This window comes from Mastigoproctus giganteus, chromosome 5 (genome assembly GCF_048544385.1).
Source record: "Mastigoproctus giganteus isolate SK-2022 chromosome 5, ASM4854438v1, whole genome shotgun sequence".
NCBI classification, from domain to species: Eukaryota; Metazoa; Arthropoda; class Arachnida; order Uropygi; family Thelyphonidae; genus Mastigoproctus; species Mastigoproctus giganteus.
The window spans coordinates 177524684-177547473 of NC_143579.1; the positions used below are offsets into that span (position 1 = coordinate 177524684).

General features: G+C 40.4%; 1 protein-coding gene across 1 annotated transcript in view; it reads left to right on the forward strand.

Annotated features, from left to right (window-relative positions):
• LOC150085870 (mediator of RNA polymerase II transcription subunit 13-like) overlaps positions 1-22790 on the forward strand; it is a 554522-nt gene that overhangs the window by 206596 nt on the left and 325136 nt on the right. The window contains exon 11 of the mRNA XM_090374721.1: positions 20531-20863. Within this exon, the coding sequence (XP_090230847.1) occupies positions 20531-20863 (333 nt within the window). The remainder of the gene's footprint in view (positions 1-20530; positions 20864-22790) is intronic.

The window sequence follows — 22790 nt, forward strand, 5'->3', positions numbered from 1 at the left end:
ACTTACTACTGTTCTTTGCCACCTTTTTTTAACTTTCTTATTCCAAAGGTGTTTTTCCTTCTGCTTGGAAATTTGCTCATATCCAGCCAGTTCCTAAAAAGTGAAAAATCCCTCCCATCCAATTATCGTCCCATTGCAATTACTTTTACTCTTTCTAAAGTAATGGAGAAATCAATTATTATGATTATTATCAGTTTATTTCCAAAGAAATGTCTCTTTACAGCTATGCAGCTTGAGGACATGAGTTACATACAGAGATTAAATATAAATGACAGACAAATGCTTTGTGTACAGAGCCCAGATACGATACACGGCCTTAAACAGCCTCTGAAGAAGATACATCAACATAAAAATACAACATATAAAAGTACATTCAGATACAACAGAGCGTGGATAGCGCGGCATCTCAGAGAGTCCACCTAGAGTATGACGAGGGTATAATGTCTGCAAGAATGGAAGATCTGTAGGTTCTTCCATTCTGTCCTTGCAGAGCTACTCAATATCTATGGCAAATCTATTCAATATTTGGAAGGAGTTCTGTGGAAACATCCAGGGAGGACGTGCTACGCAACTTCGATCTGTATGGGGATGTGTTGGTCTGGCAATGATATCCCATATATCAGGTGAGCTCAGTTTTCCAGATAGAAGCTGAGAGAGGGTAAGAAGGTTCCTAGAAATGGTGCGATTCCTCCAAGGAAGCGTATTAAGATTGGTGACCAGAACAGATTTTGAGATTGTAGGTGTTTGTGATTGTAGATAGGGTTGCCCAGCAACCCTATTTAGCCCTTTCAAAATCCGGTATTCCAGGGCTTGTTATGATGAGGACCGTATAGTCTAGGCATATAAAGGAATTGGGATTATGCATGAAAGAATGTATTTGAATCATCAAATAAGTGCGAGTTATGGAAGTTGGAGATCTGTTTTACTACCCATAAAGCCAAATATGTTTTCATTCGAGTGGCATTAAAGTGAGGCAAGAAGGTGAGGTCTTTGTTCCAGGTGACGCCCAAATCCTTATGTTGGGTGACTTTTTTAGCTGGGGAGTTTGCTATAATGATATTCACATTGTTGGTATTTTTCTTCTTGGTGATAGAGAGTTGTGGAGTTTTCTCTTTGTTAATGGAGAGCCCAATCGCATGAAGATAATTTTCCATTTCATGTAGTAGCTATCAGTTGGAGCTCACAGTAATAGACTGGAGAGACTGGGGGTATAGGGTCATCCCTATGCCCCCAGTCTTGGGGGAGCCCTCTGGAGCAGAGAATGCAGTGATTATGGTTCTGATTTCTGATGCATAGGGTCCTAATGCATGGGTGGACAGATTGTCAAAGGCCGCCTTAATATTAAGGAACACAATATCCAGTTGCCCTTTGTTGCTTAAGGTACCTTCAATTCTGAACAGTGTGTCCATGATCGTGGATCATCCAGGTAGCACATGTGATGGGTGAGAGCAGGGAGTATGGCTTTTTCCAAGATTTTGAGGAAGGTGCATCCTACGGAAATTGGTCTGTAGTCATTAGGTGATTTTGGGTTAGACTTTTTTGGAACGGGAGAAACATGATGTGTTCCAGGTGGCAGGGTAAACTCCTGTTTTGAGGATGGAGTTGAATGCATCAAGCAAGAGGTCTACGAAATATACACTGCATAGTTTAATCATGAAAACAGGGAATCCATCCGGGCCAGTGGTAGACTTGTTGGGAAGACTGTTGATGACCTCAGTAAGGCATTCCTTTGTGATGGCTATTTTATCCAGTGATGTTTGGTTTGCTGGTGGATTAACCCAAATAAAGGGTTTTGGGGCAGGCAGGAGCTTAGTTTCGAGGCGAGTTAGCCCACGCGAGAAAGATGTCACACAAGTGATTTCAGGATTTCAGTGGTCATGGGGTCTGTTGGTTCTTGTTGGTGTAGGTTCTTTTCCCAAGTTTCACTATGTGTGCAATCCAGTTATTCTGTGCCATCCCCCGAATGCGTAGGAAGTATGCCCGATGTTTTCTAAAAAGCTAGTAGTCAGCTAGATCCCATGTCCTTTGCCATTTCCTGTATAGTTTCTGTTTCATGATGAAAGCGAGTTTTGCGACGCTGGTAAACCAGTTCTTGGTCCTGGAAGACAGGCGGACGGATTTGGAAGCCCCTTTCACAGGCGATGTCTTTTAACAAGTTAGCTAAATTGGTAAGCGTTTGATCAGGATGGCTAGCAGCATTTTTTTTCCAGTCTGTAGTTCTTAGTCTTTGTAGGATGATTTGAGGTTGCATATATTTTAATGAGATCTTGAGTTGGGATTTTTTATGGTCATATTGTTCAAGTTGTCAGGGAGAGCATAGGATTTCACAGTCAAAGGCAATTGGGAGGTGATCTGAGGCGCCTCCGTAGCCAGGTGGGAAGGAGCAGCAGTGCGTAGCACACGCTTCTTGATTAGACCGGGGTTCGAGCCCGTCACCACCAAATACGGAGGATGCGGAAAGGTCAGGGAATGACCACCGCATATCCCGGAGCAATATGGCCTTAGTTGCTAATGCTCCTAAAAAGCAAAATAACAAACAAACAACAAACAACAGGTGATCTGATGCAAACTTAAAAATCGGCATTGTGAGAGTGAGATGGTCGAGGTTATGGAATAAGAGGTCAAGGTTTTGATGTCGTCTTGTAGGGAACTATGGTTTTTTAGTCTAAGGCCAAGAGATGAGAAGGAGCGTACGACGTCCTTCATAGCAGCTTCATGTGTTGGGGAGGGCATGTTGAAATCTCCTAAAACAAAGGTGAGCATGTGAGGCTTGAGGTGGGTTATAATCCAAGTAGTTAGCTCATCCCTTGTGTCGGGATATTGGTCAGGGGTAAATATACAGCTACAACTTGAGTCCTCACTTCTTTGACTTTAAAAATTGCAGAAATGGCTTCAAATGCAGGGGAATCGCTTAGTTGTGCACACACGAGGTGGTGGATGTCTTTGTATATGATGGAGACGCCACCTCCACGTCCGTGGTCCCTGCCATTGCAAATATTTCCGTATCAGTGGGGAGTGGCCATGTGGGTGAGTTTTCTTCCATGGTTAAGCCAAGTTTCCTGGATACAGATGAAATCATATTCGTCGAGCAGGAGGAGAGATTGCAGAGGGGCCAATTTGTTGACAATACAGCGCACATTTTGTGAGAAGACCCTGAATGTGGGGTGTGGATGGAGGTTTTTTAGAATAGGTGATTGCTGTTGTAGAGGATGAGTTAGTAGGGATTGCTTGGTGGGGGTGGCCTTTTTTCTTCAGAGAAAAGTCTGATAAGTATGCCTGGGGGCCAGAAGTCGGGATCCAGAACATTTTCGTAGGCAGAGGGTGAATACCTTACTAGAAATGAGGTGTAGCCTGTTTGCCTAGTTTTAAGCTGTTTTACTTCAATGGGGATATTGTGTTCCACAAGAAACATTCTCTTTATGGATTCGGGGCTTGTTGATGGTCCAAACTGGGAGACAAAAATCTTGGTCCTGGGCAAGGTGACACAGATGTCATATTTCTCTGCGAGCGGCTGTTTACTGGGAGAGTCTTTGATAATTGCTTGTTTGCTAGTGTTGTTAGAATTCTTTGGTTGCCTTCCAGTGGGGGGGAAATGAGGAGGCTCTTGCTTCTCGATACGCATCCCTGGTCGATGATCATCGGTTCAGTAGCTTGGTCATGTCTGTTGTTGTGTGGTACAAATTATTGTTTCTTTTGTGAAACTGAATCAACTTATTAGTGTGGTTGACTCCGGTTACTTCCTGTGGCTGTTTGTCGCTTGGTTTTCTTTTCTTCTTCTCATCTCGACTCACAAGTGATTTCAGGAACTGGCAATAATCTGATTTGATTAGAAGAGTTTCAAGGGCCGTTTCATTTTGTTTAGCCACCCTATTGGGATTCCAATTGTGTATCTTTCCGTTTTGTGTAGGCAGTTGGGCAGACTCCAGGAATGTTGTTTGCGTGGCTGCATCTCGTTTTGTTACTACGCTGCAGTCATTAGTGCAGCAACGCCGTTCAGTACTTATTTCCTGTAGGGTGCAAGTGATCATCCCAAGGGCTTCGCAAAATTTCGTAGTTGCTTGCTCGATTGCTATTGTTTTCCTTTTCCGATCAGCCTCCTGCACCTTCAAAATCTGTTCTGCGAATTCTTTTTCTTTCTTTGCTACATGAATTTTTAACAATGTTAGTTCTTTCCATATCATCATTAAGCTGGGTAGTTTGGGTGTAGCTGATGTTCTGCTGTTCACTGTAGTTGCTGCTTTAATATTTTTGGTTTGGCTACTACAATTCAAGTTATTTTCTTTTAGGAGTGGGGGGGTTATTGCAATCTTGCTTTTTAATTTGGTTTCGCTGCGGACAGATTTGAGTTTGCGACCCATTCTCACATGTTTCATGCAATTCATGGTGCATTCCAAGACTTCACTCTTGCGAGAAGATGCCCTTGAAATATTGTGGCTATTGGAAGATTTGTTCTCTTTGGCAGCGATACCCTTACTTCCAGGTATGTAGGTGCAGTGAGGGATCATTGGTGTTTATGCCTGATAGGTGCTTCACCACTTTTTTCATATTGCCGAATAGGGTTGTTAGTGAGTGATTCGTTGAAAATTCTAGGAAGGAATTAACTCTGCTAGGGCGTGACTCCCAAGGACAAATATAGGGGGTTCTTTCAGCTTCAGAACAATCAGCCCACACAGTGAGGTGTAAGTTTGCACGGATGACCTTGAGAGAAGATAATGATTGCGAGATGGGACACAAAAGGCATGTCAGCTTTCGATATAGCTTAATATTGAAATTATAAATATCTTTTTTACCTTGTATCTTCTTTCCAGAATCACTTAAAGATCTGGGTTGGTGACTTAAATTTGCGTCGGAAGGTATCAAACTTGAGCAATGGGATCACTGTGGGCACTGAAATATTACAGATATTGGAGGAGCACATTGGACAGCATCTGCACTGTACGAGTTGCATACCGGTTTGTGAATTAACCGCCAACTCTTAAACTATCTAGAAACCTTCCGTGTGATCAATGATCACCAGTATGGATTCCGTCAGTGTCGATCCACTGGTGATATTCTGACTTATGTTACCCACTTATGGACAAATTCAATGGAAAAGTTCGGTGAAACACAAGCAGTTGCTCTTGACATCTCAAAGGTGTTCGATCGTGTTTGGCATAAAGGTCTTCTAAACAAGCTTCCATCTTATGGTTTGCCAACTGCTTTTTGTAATTGGTTATCCAGTTTTCTCTCTGATCGCTCACTGATCGTGATGGTAGATGCCTCCGTCTTCTAACTTCTCCACTAATGCTGGTGTCCCCCAAGGTTCAGTTCTTTTCCCCCACTCTTTTCCTCTTGTATATTAATGACCTTCTTCATTGACCGAAGATCCTATCCATAGTTTTGCTGATGATGGCACATCGCATTCCACTTTCCAGTTTGAAAAACCTTGACCTGCCCAATCAGCTTCAACTTCTCGAATATCCACTACCAATTCCTTAAATGCCGATCTCCAGGTAATTCTCCAGTGGGACAAAGACAACTTAGTTGATTTCAATACTTCCAAAACTCAATCCTATCTTATATCTCGCAAAAAGGATTCTTCTGCTCCTATTCTTCCCTTTGATGACACTCCGATTTCTAGGCAAGGTGATATATCTCTTTTGGGGATTACCCTGACTTCTAATCTCTCTTGGCATAAGCACATTACAAATATTGCTTGCTCTGCATAAAAAAAAACCTTGGTTTTCTCTTTCGCTCTGGGTGTGACTTTTCTTCCAAACAGCTATTCACTCTGTACAAATTGCAAATCCACCCTACCATGGAATATTGTTTCCACATCTGGGGCGGTGCCTCCAAAACCTCCCTCAGGCTTCTTGATTCCATTCAGAAGAGGGCAGTTAGGTTAATTAATGATGTCCCTAACAGAGTCTCTACACTCTATCTTACAGATGTACTGTTTCTTCTGAATGTCTTTTCTACAGATACTTACATGGGCACTGTTGTTTTGAATTGGCTTCTATAATTCCCACTCTCTCTTTCAAAACAGTCCGAACACGTGCAGCCACCAGCCAACATCCATTTGCTGTCCAACTTCAAACTCACAGAACCAACTTTTCATCTTCCTCATTTATTCATTCAACTGCCATTTCCTGGAACAATTTTCCTTCATACATATTTCTTGAAAATTGCAGTCTACAGAAGTTCAAGTCTAATGTCAACAAATATCTTTTTTCGTCTTCTCAACCTCCAACCCATGCACAGTACTAAGTACTATATGTTCTAAAACCTCTCTTGTTTGGGATTTTCATAAAAAAAAAAAAAAAAAAAAAAAGACTAGAGCAGCAAAGCAAAAGGCTAAACGTTGTGGAAGTGCATTGGCTCAGGAGAGAACTGCCAATGGTAGTTCTTTTTTTTTGATAGTTGTTGGCGCATCAGCTTCTGTGGCCATAATGCACCTCCTAAGGTTTTTGCAGCACTTTGATTCAAGCCTGAGGCGGGATTCGAACCCGCGACCTTTGGGTTGCCAGGCAGGCACTTTACCTACCCGGCTAGCCTGGTCGGCCAACGGTAGTTCTCTTGATTCAGGATTTTGTAATGTATTCTGTTTATGGTCTCTTTGCAAAACTACCTTTAGCCAGAAATGATACAGCAAAGGGGGATAGCTTTAAATGTGTTTGTTATAAAGAGCATGAAGAGGTTAAGAGTGAATGCAGCTTTCTGATGGGCTTAAGTGGCAGCTTAAAGAACAGGGCTGATGCCTTCTCTTTTATCACTCCAGCTGCTCAGCCCAACTTTTGAGCCTGTGCTCCAGCAACAGACAATGCAGTGACATCCTCAACAATGGAAATCTCTAGTCCTACAGGAGGTAGCAGTCATTGGTGACTCCGTTACCAGGGAAATATATTGTGCAAAAAAAGATAGAATAAGACCACATATATTTGCTTAGGACTAAAGTTGATGACATTGTAGAGCATCTGTCATCTTTTAAGAAAAACAGGTGATGTTGCTGTGCACATTGGTACTAGTGATATTAAGAATAAGTGATCTGAGGAATTGCTTAACAAGTACAGAGCATTGCTGAGAAAAAGTTCAGAGTTAGGAATAAATTTGAAAATCCCTGCAATTCAATTTTCAAATATGATAGGAGGGATTATATGATTAGAGCCTTGTCAGTCAATTCAGCCTTGGAGAGACTGTGCAAGGCTCATGGTGTAGAATTTTACAGGGATGGGTACACTTAAACAGGAGTGCAAGAATATATGCTGATGCTGTTGAGGTCTGAAAATATGCTATCCTGACTAGGAGGTACACAGACTAATAGATTAACAGCAATGTAGGCTGAGGTGAAAGTGATCTTGTACTACTTCTTTTGTAACATACAGCAAGTGTCAGAGTTTACAAAGCCTACTGTGGGATCAGCATGGTACAAGCAAATACCTGGGTTGCATTAAGGTTATTAAAAGCAAATACAGGTGCATGTATTTGCTTTTAGTAACCTTGCATGTTGAAAGTAAAACTTGCATGCTAAATTTTACTTTCAACTAGGAATATAGTAAACAAATTTGATGAATTTAAAGTATTGGTGAAGTTAATGATTGCAGAAACAGTATGGAAATCGGAAACACAGTGCCACTCAGATGTAAGCAATGGGAATCTGAATATGGTAAGTACAGTGTTTACAGGAAGGAGAGGACGAGGAGGAGAAAAAGGGAGGGGGAATAATCTAAGGCCATGCACACAGCTGATGCAGGTGGCCAGTGCAACACTGAGTTAGTTTGGTATGTTATAGGCCTAATGACTATGATGAGTATAATAAACATCTGGACCAGTAAACCAGATTGTCTTGGAATGGTGGATTTTGGATTTTAACTTTGCAGATATTGAGTGTTACTGTAGGTTGGTTACTAACACAGCAAAAATGTATTGGAAATTGGTTGACTGTTTTTACGACAGAAAGCAATACTCTTGATCTGATTATTAGCAAATGACTCATCATACATTGAGTATTATAGATAAAGGAACCAAAAGTGGCAGCAATGTGAGATATACTTAAAGATATAACAACTGTCAAGGGAAAGTGGGAGCAGTACGGAGAGAGAGAGAGAGAGAGAGGCTGCCAGAACAGCTCATGGAATTCTGTTAATGATATACAGGAATTTTGCCAGCAGTGACAAAAAAGGTGATTATCCTATTGTATAAGGCCACATCTTGACTAGCATGCAATCTTGAGTATTGCATGCTAGTCTGAAGCCTCATTTTAAGAAAGATGTGGATCTCTTGGAATGGATGCAGAAAATAGCAACCAGAGTAATCAAGAACACAAAGGTTTACTCTTACCACAGAAGTCTTGAATGCTGCAGATTGCAGCACTTGCAAGGAGATCCGATTGAACTGTTTAAGGCTTTACATGGATTGAATTCTTTTTCTGAAACAGTGCACACAAGGGACATAAACTGAAATTGAACAATGGATGGCTGGAAGATAAAGGTGTAAAAATTTTACTTTCAACCAGAGAGTAATGGATTGCTGGAACAAACTACCATTTGGTGTTTTGGGAAGTGAGTAGTTTGAATAAATGTAAGGAAGAATTAGACATATTATTTAGATAAGTGGACAGATGTGGTATGTAATGTGGTTTTTTTTTTTTTTTTTTTTTTGCTAATGCTGTATAAGCTTGCTTCCTTGCATCATTTAATAATACATGATATGAACTCAACCTTATAGTTAAATTGTTTTTGATTATTTCTGAATTATCCTTAAATCACTAACCATATCAACTCTACAAGTTTTAATATAAATTTGAAAGATATACAGAAGTCTGTAATAGATGTCATTTGGGAAAATTCTTTATCTGGGTGTGATGAATATCAAACAATCATATGATCTGGAAGGGTGGCAAGGAACCCTCCCAACTTTTTTTCAATAGCCTCAGCAACTTCAGCTGTAAAATCAACTTATATATGGAAATCAAAAACAACTAAAAAAAAAAAAAAAAAAAACACTTTTCTTGAATGTTCTCTTGAAAAGCAAACTGAATCATTTAGAAAAATCTATGTATAGAAAACCAGTAGATACTGGAGTTTCCTCAACTTCTGTCTTTCCTGCCACCCTCATTAAACTATGGTACAAGTCCTGAGAACTCTGAACATATGTAAAGACGCCAACTCTTCAGAAAGACCTAGCATTCTTGAGAAATATACAGCCATCTGGAACAATTGCTCTTTAAATGTCATCAAGCTGTCTTGCCACCTGTTTGTTAATCTCCAGAGATTAGTGTACAAATAGCAAGACAGAAGTGCCAACATATTTTTCAAGAGCAAATTCCATCGAGAATTTGTTCAGACACTAAGCACAATCTTCAATCTCAGAGGTCCAGCCTACTTCATAGAATGTGGCTGTGGGAGCACGTATGTGGAAGAGTAATAAGAAAGACTTTCAAAAAGAATACAGGATCATTCCAAGATGTTCAATTTAGTAGAGTGGATGAATCAGATTCAGCCTTCCGCTCTTTCCGGTGTGGTCATTTTTGGGATTTTCTGTTCTCTGTACAGACCAAGCTTATTGCAGGTGGGCATTCAAAGAAGCAGCCTGTATAAAATATTATGACATTTCCATCAACAAAAATGAAGGATTACAATTCACTCAGCATGACTTTAGTCTGTTTAAAGATAATATCAGCACAAACCTCAACAGCAATCCCTAGAAGGAGAGCACACAAATTCTCAAAACCTTCCACAGAATGAAGCCACCTGTCCAGAAGAAATCAAAGAACAGTTTAGTCCTAGCCATAACTACAGCTTCAAAAAGAAATGCATAAATTTCATTCGGCAAGTTAGCATTAGCATTAGTAGAGGCATACGATGCAAGAAAGCAAGCTTATGCAGCATCAGCAAAAAAAAAAAAAAAAAAAAATCATTTCATCCCGCCATTCATTTCAAATGTCTCTCCAGCTCAGCCTTAAATTTATTTAGGCTATCAACTTCCACAACAAGAGATGAAAGTCTGTTCCACCAATCAACTACCTGCTGGGTAAGCGCAAATTTCCGCACATCTATTCTACAACTGTCTTTCCTCAATTTGAATCTATGCCCCCTCGGGTTCTTAATCTGAGCAAGAGGACGAATCCCATCAGCATTCAGCTTGCTCAACCCATTCAAATCCTTATACACCTCAATCAGATCACCTAGCATGTGTCTACTTTCTAGGTGCTGCAATTTGCAGAACTTAAGCCTTTCTTGGTAAGAGCACTCCTTTGTTCCCCTCACCAATCTTGTTGCCCTTCTTTGTACTCATTTTAGCAACTGTACATCCTTCCTAAAATGAGGTCTCCAGACCTGTACACAGTACTCAAGGTGTGGCCTGACCATTGCCTTGTACAACGGGATAATCACCTCCCTCCTAGCAAAATTCCTATATATCATTGACAAGACTCCATGACCTGTCCTGGCAGCCTGTCTGCACTGCTCAGCGAACTTCATATTTGACTGTACAATTACCCCCAGGTCTTTTTCGCTTTCCACTTCCCTGAGTGTAGTACCACACAGTTGGTACTTTGGGTTATTGATACCCATATGCAGTATTTTGCATTTGTCAATGTGAAACTTCAGTTGCCACTTCTCAGCCCATTTGCCCAACTTATCTAGATCCAGTTGGAGTAGCATACTGTCGTTAACAACCTTGCCAACCTTTCTATCATCTGCAAACTTGGACATTACGCCTGATATACCTTCATCAATATCAATGATGAATACACAAAACAACAATGGGCCCAGCACCGAATCTTGGGGAACTCCACTAATAACATTCATGCACGAAGAGCAGTGATCATTGAATTAGAAGCCATCTTATTTATGCAATCTTAATGGAAATCATTGTAATGCCTCCCATCCTGTGCCTTCTTTGCCCATCTTTCTGCCTTTGTGTCTTCTTTCTTTGTGAGCAGTCAAGTTAAAGTTGAGTTTTAGCATTAGTAGAGGCATTTGATGCAAGAAAGCAAGCTTATGCAGCATCAGCCAAAAAAAAAACCACTTCACCCCTCTGTTCGTTCAAAATACCTGTCCAGCTGAGCCTTAAACTTATTTAGGCTGTCAACCTCCACTACAAGGGATGGAAGTCTGTTCCACCAACCAACCACCCGCTGGCTAAAGGCAAATTTCCGCACGTCTATCCTACATCTGTCTTTCCTCAATTTGAATTTATGCCCTCTCAGGTGATTATTCTGAGCTAGAGGAAGAATCCCATCAGCATTGAGCATGCTCAAACCATTCAAGGCTTTATACACCTCTATCAGATCACCTCGCTGGTGCCTAGTCTCCAGACACTGTAATTTGCAAAACTTAAGCCTTTCTTCGTAAGAGCACCCTTTGTTCCATTCACTAATCTTGTTGCCCTTCTCTGTACTCATTCCAGCAGCTCTACATCCTTCTTGAAATGAGGCCTCCAGACCTGTATACAGTACTCTAGGTGTGACCTGACCATTGCCTTATACAAGGGAATAATCACCTCCTTATCCCTGCTGGAAAAATTCCTGTATATCATTGACAATACTCCATGAGCTACTCTTGCAGCCTGTCTGCACTGCTCAGAGAACTTCATATCTGCCTGCACAACCATCCCCAAGTCCCTTTCATTCTCTACCACTGTCAGTGTAGTACCACAGAGTTGATACGTTGCTCTGGGGTTGCTGTTTCCCATGTGTAGTACTTTACATTTGTCAATGTTAAACTTCATTTGCCACCTCTCAGCCCATCTGCTCAACCTTTCCAGATCCTGTTGCAGCAGCATAGTGTCAGTAGTGTCCTTGACAACCCTGCCAACCTTTGTATCGTCTGTAAACTTGGACATTAAGCTTGATATACCATCATCAATATCATTTATAAATACAGAAAACAATAATGGACCCAACACTGAGCCCTGAGGGACTCCACTAATAACATTAGTCCACGATGAGCAGTGTCCATTGATTACCACTCTCTGTCTTCTCCCCCTCAACCACCCTTTTATCCATAGCAGCAATTTGCCTCTAATGTCACACTGCTCCAATTTGTGTAGCAGTCTTCCATGTGCAACAGTATCAAAAGCCTTTCTAAGATCCAAGTATATAATATCAAAGCTATTCCCTGCATCCAGTTCTTTTGTGACTGCATCATAGTGTCCAATCAAATTGGTCAGGCAAGACTTCCCCTTAACAAAGCCATGCTGTGTCCCAGCTATAACTGAAGTCTTGTCTAAATGATCCTGCAGTGCTTCTTTAACCAGTGCCTCCATTAATTTTCTTGGAACAGAAGTTAAACTCACAGGTTAATAATTACTTGTGTCAACCTTTGATCCTCCTTTGTGAATTGGCATCACATTTGCACATTTTCAGTCTATGGGTACCTCCCCCGAGTCCAAGGAAGCTCTCATAATTATGGCTAAGGGTTTGCTTACTTCCTTTGCTGCCTCCTTTAATATAACTGGATAGATCCCATCCACCCCGGGTGCCTTTCTTGTGTTTATCTTGAACAGTTTCTCCTCCACTTTACTCCCAGTTATTTCAAGATTCTGTAGCTTACTGCTAGAGTTGAATACACCTCTGGCATTCCCCTCGCTGAACAACTCCTCATGTGTGAATGTCGATGCAAAATATTCATTTAGTTTGTTAGCTACCTGAGCAGGATCATCAACAGTTGACCCATCAATATCAAGTGGACCAATCTGATACATCCCCTTCCTTCTAGAGTTTACATAAGTAAAGAACTCTTTGCTGTTTTTCTTTGCATCCCTTGCCAAGGATTTCTCGTAATCTGCCTTCGCCTGCCTCACCTCCTTTGTAACTTGATTGCATATCAACTTGTATCTATCATAGGCTTCTGTGTCATGTGTTAATTTGTAAGTATCCCATGCATTTTTCTTCTCTACCATATGCCTCATTAGTTCATCTGACATCCATTTTGGCCTAAACCTTGAACAATATTTCTTAGTTGGTATGTAAAGCCTAGTAGCTTCCAAGATAAGTTCTTTGAATGCTTCCCATTTTGAATTTGCTGTTGGTAACATCATCAGTTGGTCCCACTGTATAGAATTTAAATACTGTCTCAGTCCATCGTAGTCGCCTTTACGGAAGCAATAACCCTTCCCTTTACCCCTAATGGTAGTTACCTCTTTGAGTAAATCCCACTTCAGCACACTGTGATCACTGCCACCTAGGTTCATTTATCTGCAAATTCTTAATGCATGAAGAATCACTGCTGATAATCAAATCAAGAGTATTACTCCCTCTAGTTGCCTCCCGAACATGCTGATGTAGAAAACAATCATCCAATAAATCCACAAAAGCCCTGCTAGTGTGTGAGTGACCAGCCCCCAAATTCCAGTCAATATCTGGGAAATTAAAATCTCCCATTATAAGACTCTCTGATTTACTGGCCCACTCCATTTCCCTGTACAGTTTCTTATTATACTCATCAGAGTCATTAGGCCTATAGCACACTCCTATTCTGATCTCAATTTTGATCTCCCAATACTTATGTCACACCAAACTGACTCAACACTGCACTGTCCAGCGATGTCGACTGGCTTCACTTCCTTGGTTTTTATGTGTTTCTTAACTAATAGCATAACCCCTCCCCCCTTCCTATCCTGTCTATCCTTTCTGTAGACGTTGTACTCCCCAAATTCCAGTTCTGCATCCCTTATATCTGTGTGACACCACGTCTCTGATATCCCAACAATATCTGCCTTTGATGTTTTGAGCAATACCTCAAATTCATCTAATTTATTTACTAAACTCCTAGCATTGGTGTACACGCAAGTATACCTGCACCTGTTTCTATTCTTAGCTACCCTAACACAACCCATGTGTTTACCTGTACCGCAATGGCTCCCAGCAGTCTCTGAAATATCATGCATCTTGTTTTTCAGGCTTCTGCTCATTCTAATAGAAGCAATGCAAGAATCTCTTTCACCTCTGCCAGTGGCTACTGTCAATCTATTGGTCTTTTTCTCCCCCCAAGCTAGCAGTTTTCCGACCAACCTAACACTGCCTCGATAGCACCAGCAAATATTCTTGCACCCTTTCTATTTAAGTGTATCCCATCCCTGCAGAGAGTTTGTGTGCAATTTGTCTATCTTTCTTGTGGGCTTGGTAGATTGGTGCTGTGTTTTCCTGGAAGTAATCCCACAGATTCTTGATCATCTTCTCTTGTTCAATAAGGGCAGTCAATCCCTCTCTCTCTCCTTTCCGGTCTATGATCAGTCTCTCGGTGGCCGATTTTGGGTGGTGTCAGTGGTCCTTGGTCATCATTATCCTGGTTGATCTCATAACCTCCAGCTTGTTGTTGATCTAATGTATGTTACATTAGTATGGGAACTGCATGTTTATGGCTTTGACCATGTTCCTATCATTCAGCTTTGATTTGAGAAGGTTTCTCAGGCTGGTCCACCTTGATCTTCTAACAGGTGGGCCTGCATCATCCCTAGATATTTGTAGGTCTCTCCCTCTGTCATGGCTTCAATCTCTTAACCAGTCTTTAGTTGATAGCTTCGGCTGACTGGATATCCTTGATTCAGTCTGTGGGTCTTGCATTTGTCTAGGCAAGATTGCATTCCAATATCAGTGCTGAACTCTTCTGTGATCCAGAGTAGCTATTGGAGTTGATTCTCAGTTGCGGCATAGAGTTTGATGTCATACACATACATCAGATGAGAGAGGGTGTACAGGTTCTTCCTTCCTTCTTTTAGGATATATCCATACTTGCTGTTATTGAGGATGGTGGACAGTGGGTTGAGTGCTAAACAAGACCATAGTGGACTCAGCATATCCCTGGAAAATTCCTCTTCTGATAGGGTGGTGATCCACTGTGGTGTACTCAACCTTTATGGTGATCCTCCATTTTGCCATGATTACTTCTAGGGAGTGTCAGTGTCGGGTTGACTTTAGTAGTAGATTTGCAATATCTCTATCAGCCAACTTTGGGGCATGGAATTGAAGGCCTTGTAGTAGTTGATCTAGGCATGTACAGGATGCAGTGCTTGTAGGATTGCTCCATTACTGCCACTTCAGTGGTCAGTTGCTCCTTGCATCATTTGCTCATCTCCTTACATCCCTTCTGCTGCACAGCTATGATGGTATGACCCTCCAAGTGGTCTCATATCTTCCTAGTTATGCAGCTGGTCAGGATCTTATATATTTTTGGAGACAGGTGATCGATCTGCTTCGCTAGTTTTCTGGTGTCTTAGTCCTTAGTCTTCAGTTATGTGATTCCTTGAGTCCAGGATGCTGAGATTGTGTCAGGGTGCCTAATCATCTTTGGGAACTACTCTGCTGTGTGCTTGTGTGTGTGTGTGTGCAACTGAACTTCTTGTACCAGTAATTGTGGATGTTATCCATTCCTGGGGGTTTGCCAGTTTTGGGACTTCCTGATCAACTGTTGTATTTCTTCCTTCCAGATGTCCATTTTGTCATCTCTTGCACATTCTTGGTTTTTTTTTTTTTTGTGATCTAGGTTTATCAAGGGGGGCACAGATGATATAGCTATCTTTCCTGCTCCTAAGGTTACCCCAGAACTAGAGTGCCTTCTGGTCAGCTGATCCGTTATACTCCTGTAAAAAGGCTCTCTGGTTTTTTTCAAATATCCGGTTGTCTGATTTTTCAGGGCACTCTCCCTCTATTCGTGAAATTACTCACTGAGTGCAAGGAGGTTATGCTCTATGGTTGGGTGTCCAGGAATTCTTCGATACTCTGATTATGGGTCTGATAGTGGATGTTGTCTTTCTTGAGAATGTTCTTCACTTTTCTGATCAGCTTGTTACTTCTGTTACCCCATTGGTACTGGGTCAGTTGGCCTATCTTCACTCTTAACTCTTCTATCTTGTTCTGTAGCCTTCTTTCCCAACTGGTAGTTCCTTGTTTTTTTTATTTTGTTTTCTGTTTGTCTCTGGTTTCTCTTCCATTCACCTGATGGCTTCAACAGCGGCACAGTAAATGGCTATGCAGATGGTATTTAATGTTAGTTTGTTGTTGTTCTATTAGTCGCTGATTGAGGTGGGTTTTTGTGGGGTCCATGACCTTGATTTATTATTATAAAAACTGTTACTCTGTTTTTTGATGGAATTTTTTCCACCCTGTGATGGATACTGGTACCAAGTGCATGGGGATGGTTGTTTGTGTCTGGTTACTATTATTATTGTTACTGTTGGTTGAGGAACTCTCTTACTATCCTACAGGTTTTTAGGATCATGTCTTGTGGAGGCTCTTTGGCACAATGCTGGTGGTTGACACGATGATCATTACCTGTTCCATATATGCCACATATCTTTAACTTCCGTTCTTAGGGCTGGGCACTTCCTGAAATTTTTCTCGTATGTTTTCTCTAGGTTGCTGGCATTGGACGCCACTATATCATTCACGTTGGTAACCATTTCCTTCTTGTCAATGAGGGTTATGTCTTGTCTGTTGTGTAGGATTGTCATGTCCATTATTATGGCACCATCCCAGTATAGTCTGGGATCTCTAGTACAGCCTGGATTTCTTACTTTTAATATGGTGCATTTTTTTTTTTTTTTTTTTTTGATCAACTGTTATATCTTTGCTTGCTTCTGATGTATTATCCTGGTGATCTGGTCAGTCTGTGAGTGTACTCCGTCTGGGTGATCACTGCATCCTGCTATGATGTACTGGATTGTTTCTGGGACCAGGTGACATCGTCGACATATGTTATCTGGTATTTCAGGGTCCTTGCCTCTAGAGCCTGGTGTTGATTACGAAGTCTTGAATGGCAAGCATGAATCCTTCGATCTTGGGTATCAGCCTTCCGTTTTTCAGCCAGGTGTTGGATGCCATCTTATCTATGGAGTCTTGATGGAGGTCATTGTAGTGTCTGCCATGGAGTGTCATCTTTTCCCTTCTGTCTGTCTTTGTTAATTTTGTCTCTATGAGTGTTATCCCCTTATTGAGGTTGATTGTTATTTGCCATTTGTCTTTCTTATGGCATGGTACTGTGTTTACCTGGAAGTAATCCCACAGATTCGTATTTGCATTCTCTTGTTCAGTGAGGTCAGTCAATCTCCCCCCCTCCCTTTACGAGCTAAGGTCAGTCTCTCGATGGCCAACTTCGGGTAGTGTTGGAGCTTCTTGGTCATCATTATCACGGTCGATCTCATAATCTCTAGCTTGGTGTTGGTCGAATCTGTGATCTTGAACGAGTACATTAGTACTGGTGCTGCATAAGTGGTTATGGCTGTGACCATGTTCTTGCCATTCAGCTTTGATTTTAGCAGACTTTTCAGTCACTGTATTTCTGTCAGACAGGTCTTGATCTCCTTGTAGTTATGGGAGTGACACCAGGTGGCACCACTCTCTGCCTCACCATCACTTTGACTTTGGGGAGGTAGGTCCAATGAACCAACTTTTGCTTTTTTTTTCTCCCCCCCCCCCCCCATGATTTTTTTTTTTTTTTTTTTTTTTTTCTTCCCCGCATTGGGATTCAAGCCTGTGTTCATGATATTGGTGGACCATTGTCGTAACCAGTGGGCTAGTTGCACCCCATATTTTTTTTTATTTATTTAATTTCCATAAATTCATTTAAGCAAGTTTCGTGTCATTAAATACGCTTCTTATTAAACCTTTCTCTTATTATGTACTGGTTTAAGTGTGGATAAAGAATTTTCCCACGTGGCATATGTTATGTTATATGGGCTTCTCTACATCCTCTAGTAGAGTAAATATGGTTAGTGAATTAATGATATTTAGAATTTTAAACTCTGTTCAGTTAAACACTTCTCACCAAAATGTTTAATTTAATTAACTATAAATTTAAGTTAGTGTTATGTATTGTCAATCTTTATTAACTTCTCTTTGTACATATTTTATGGAACTCAAAAATCCAGGCCCAGAGGTGAAGTCTGGAGTCCAATTGTACCAATTGTCCTTTTCATACTAATAAACTAATTAAAATACTTCACATTTTAATAAGTCTTTATTGAACTTTCTCACTTACGAGGGTGGTTCAATAAAGAATCGCCCCGACCTAGCTGTAGAGGCGCTAGCCTGTTGATTCTTGGCACAGGTTTTAGTCCTTCACTACATAGCCACAGTGCAGATTTACACATTTTTCCTATTCCTATCAATGGATGAGGCTACGGATACTGTTTTTGTAGAAGTGGTGAGGTTGGTCTTTGAACCATGACTCTGTGCAGAAATGAGGGTCGTCGTCAGGGAAGTGGATCCCCCAAAGAAATGATTTGAGGTAAGGAAACAAGAATTCCGATGGTGCAAGATCGGGTGAGTAGACTGGATGAGGCAGTCAACTCACCCATTATGTATTCATGTACAGATATAGTCAATAATCAGGGAATCCATCTTTCACTCAATTTCACTCGGGTGAGTACACTGGATGAGGCAGTATTTCATATCCACAAGTGGCCGCTTATGTTGTTGCAATTTCAGAAGTGCGAACTGGGGCATTGTCTTGAAGCATTCACCTTTGAACATCATGCCACGCCTACATGTTTTGATTTCTCCTGTAATTTTGTGAGTAAGTTGCCGTAATTGTTCTACCTTTCGGCAGGTAATCAGTCATTATTACGCCTTTCTCATCCCCAAACACTCTCAGCAACACCTTTCATGCTGACACTTGGACCCTTGCCTTCTTGGGGGGGGGGGAACCATGATGTCACCATTCCATGGACTGCTTTTTACTTTCAGGGTTGAAATGGTGTATCCAACTTTCATCCTGAATGATTAGACGAGAGAAAAAATCTTCCTAATTTTTTTGGCACAGCGCTAACAACTCTTGTGATTTCTGTTGTCGATCAGCTTTCTGGAAACTAGTCAATAATCTGGGAATCCATTTTTCACTCAATTTCTGTAAATGGAGTTGGTCATGAAGGACTGTTTCAACAGAACCCACACTAATAATCACCTCCTAGGACAATTCACATACAGATATCCGGCGATCTTCCATGTTTAATGACTCCACTTTTCTGATCATGCTGTCATCAATGGCTGAATGGGGATGACCTGGAATGGGCTCAGATTCTACTGATGTCTGACCACACCTAAACTATCTATGCCAGTGCTTCACAATGCCATAGGATGGGTCTTCATCATTATATACAGCAGTCATCTCCTTGTGGATTTCTTTACGAGATTTCCCTTTCAAGAACAGATACTGGCTTCAACTTTGTCTATAATGCTACTTCGTCACACATTCAGCTCTGTAAGAGAAAAACAAATTAAGACACAAGGCCGAAATTTTACATCTTTAGTACAGAGATATGTATGATGCTACTCACAAAATATCATGACTCTGCAGTATGTGGAAGTAGGTGAGGGCGATTCTTTATTGAACCACCCTCGTAATTACTCTGTCTCCATTCAGAGAGCAAGTGATGTGAATATTTCTGTCTGAACTTGTCCTTCGATGGGGCAAGATTTCAAGGAACTGGATCCTTTAGTAACAAGCAGTGAACAGGAAGAAGACGGCACTGGCAGAATTCCTTCTTCCTCTTCTGCACCAACGTGTCTTGAGCAGTCTTCAGAAATTTCAAATTGCCAAAATGTCTCTGAGGCAAATAATAAAAAAAAGCTGGGTTTTACCCTACAAAATACAGTTAATCCAAGAAATCTATCAGATGATAATGTTACTTGGTTGTTATTTGCATTCTGTGGGAATGCTTCACAGATGAAGATCATATTTCGAAATTTCAAAGTACATTTTCATTTATAGGATTTTATGGACAAGCCAAAAAGCATACATTAGAGAAAACTGTATGCATTTATGCAGAGCAGAATAATTGGTCCCTATTCTTCTTTGTATATAATCAAAATGGCAGTATCAGCAATTGGCAAAAGATACTGACACATAATCAAAAATTTCCTTCAACCAGAATTTGATGACATTTATGAACTGAAGTTGTGATTTCAGCAAGATGGAGCGAGCCAACTTGTTATCCAAGTAGAGAGGTATAGATTTATTTCCCATCAGTGACTGGAGGCATTACTAATGGCCTCTTCAGTTGAGATTGTAGTTAGCTGATCTCAGGGCAAGGAAGTAGGGTTTAAAGACACAATATGGCTGTAGCAGCCTATGTGTCATTAAATTTCATCATAATAACAACAAAAAGTAGGATTTTTCCCATAAGTTATTCCAGACATTTCAACCCTCACAACTTGCAAATTGGCCTATGAATGTACTTTATTAACATAATATACAAAGGTGCAATAGGATCCAAGCTGCTGATGTGCCTAAAACCCAACAAGAAATAGCTGCTTATAATAAGACCCACAGTCAACATGTTGGAAAAAATGTTTTCCAGTGGATTAATTTCAAGTTTCAAAGACTTTACCCAGCCATCCCACTCAGAGGAGATAATACAATATAATATTCTCCCAGAGATAAATATATGTTACTGTGAGAGGATAACAATATTATATTTGGAGTTCTTGGTCTCATTTTAGATGTTTTTAGTCTCATTCAATTTAAGATTCGTTATATTATTATTAGAGGTTATTTTTTGTATGAAAACACTTTATTTTGTTTAATGCATATTTTACAAATACTATTTCCAGGAGGAAGAAAGATGTAAAGACTATGGCTTGCCATCAACACCAGAAGCTGCTTCTCAGATAGCACCTGTACCACCTCCTCTACCCCCTCCTCCTCATCCCCCTCCACCTCCTCCTTCCCAGACACTTCCTCCTCCATCAACCCAAAGCATAATAGCTGTTTCACAATCCCAAGAAATGCTTAAGAGTTTTCTTGGGGAACAGTTGAGTGTTTCATCTCCACCTGTGGTGCGTAATCAAGGATCAAGCTTTACAAGAGAGGAAGACCTTCTTGTTACTTATGATGATTTAAAAAATATCTTTGATACCTCATCTGATGATAGTGGAGATGATATGGTAAGAATGGATTTATTCACTTCATATTAGCTTTACATAAATTATATATCTAAATTATATTCTCAAGTCAATTGAAACTATAAATGAAAATGACCAATATTATATTACTTGTTGAGGGCTGTGGAGATTTGGTAGGGGAATTTTTCAGCACATCACAAAATTTCTCTGCAGCTTCAGAATCGGCACTGGCGACTTCACTGCATATTTTAATGTTTTGGAAACCAGCGCGATGCTTGAACCTATTAATCCACCCGTTGCTTGCTATGAACTTAGCTTGTGGTTCGCCGTACTTATCCTTAATACTTTCATAAATATTTCTTGCTTTTGCTTGAATGGCCATTAAACTCAGGGGTACTTGCTTCTGAATCTTATTTTCCATCCATATTATTAATAGCTTGTCCATCTTCGATGTAGCACCTGAATACTGTTTTGTGATCACTGTTGATCTTAAATGCATTTATCCTTTAACATGTTCTTTTATACGCACACTGTCCCTTAAAATAGTATTCACTGTTGAAGCAGCAAGACCTAATTTCATGCAATAGATGACAAACTTTGTCCTTCTTCGTAGTTCTTAATTAATCATCTTCATTTTTAAATCAAATTTGTTTCGTTTAGTAGCACTTACTGTTGGTCCCCTTTCCCTTCACCATTGTAATAAGTAAATAGGAATGAAGAGAAAATTCTGAAATTTTTTTTTTTATTTTTTTTTATATGATTGAACATTTCAGTGAAGGGAAACTCATTTCACCATTATAGCATAATGTAAAAACCCACAAAATTCCAGTTATCGGTATTATCGCAAATACAATAAGATCGAGTTTACTACCCGTTTATAATGGATTGCACTAACAGAAAAGCCCAATAAACTAGAAAAAGCAAATTGTTTTTATTGTTTTATGGTAGTGACCTCCAGAAATGCGTTTTAGTAAAATATCACAAAAGCATTCAAAATCGATTCTTATAACGGAACATATGAAAACGATGAAAGTGTAGTACAATTTCCATTATAAAAATTACCTTTTAGATTAGAGAAAAAAATAGCTTAGTTATATAGCGAAAATTTCAACTTCCTAGGTCTTGGAATGAATTACCAGAAACAAGCCAATGTGTTATTGGGTTCACATTACGATATTTTCACGATACCTCCATTTATTCCTACGGGATTCAAAATATGTTTTCACTTTTTTTTTTTTTTTTTTTTTTTTACTTTTTCAGGCGCCTCCATAGCCAGGTGGGCAGGAGCAGCAGTGCGTAGCACACGCTTCTTGATTAGACCGGGGTTTGAGCCCGTGACCACCAAATATGGAGGATACGGAAAGGTCAGGGAATGACCACCGCATATCCCCGGAGCAGTATGGCCTTAGTTCCTAATGCTCCTAAAAACCATATAGCAACAATTTTTTTAAGTTTGCACTGGCCAGCAAAAACTTACATAAAGTCGAATTTCCATAAGTCAAGTATTATATTAACCGGAGATTGGCTGTGTATATATACAAATCGTATCAGGCTTATTATATATATATATATATACAAAGGGTACTAGGAAAGTTTTGCAATACAGCTTTGTTTATTTAATTTTTTCAAAGTAATTTCCTCTACATTCAATACATTTCTCCATCCTCCGAAACCAATCTTTAAACCAGTTCTGCCAAGTTTCACTAGGGAGTAAAACACACTCGTTATCCCAAGCCCGTAGAAGGTCCTCATCACTGGAAAACCGCCTCCCTTTTAGTTTCATTTTCACATGCGGGAACAGTGCAAAGTCGCAGGGAGCAAGGTCTGGACTGTAGGGAGGGTGCTCGAGAAGTTTCAGTCCTGTCGTGGTCAAATATTCGGTGCAGGCTTTGGCGCGGTGAGCTGCAGTATTATCGTGATGGAGGTACCAGGTGTCCATTCTTGACTTTGGCCGCAGGTTCTTCATAGA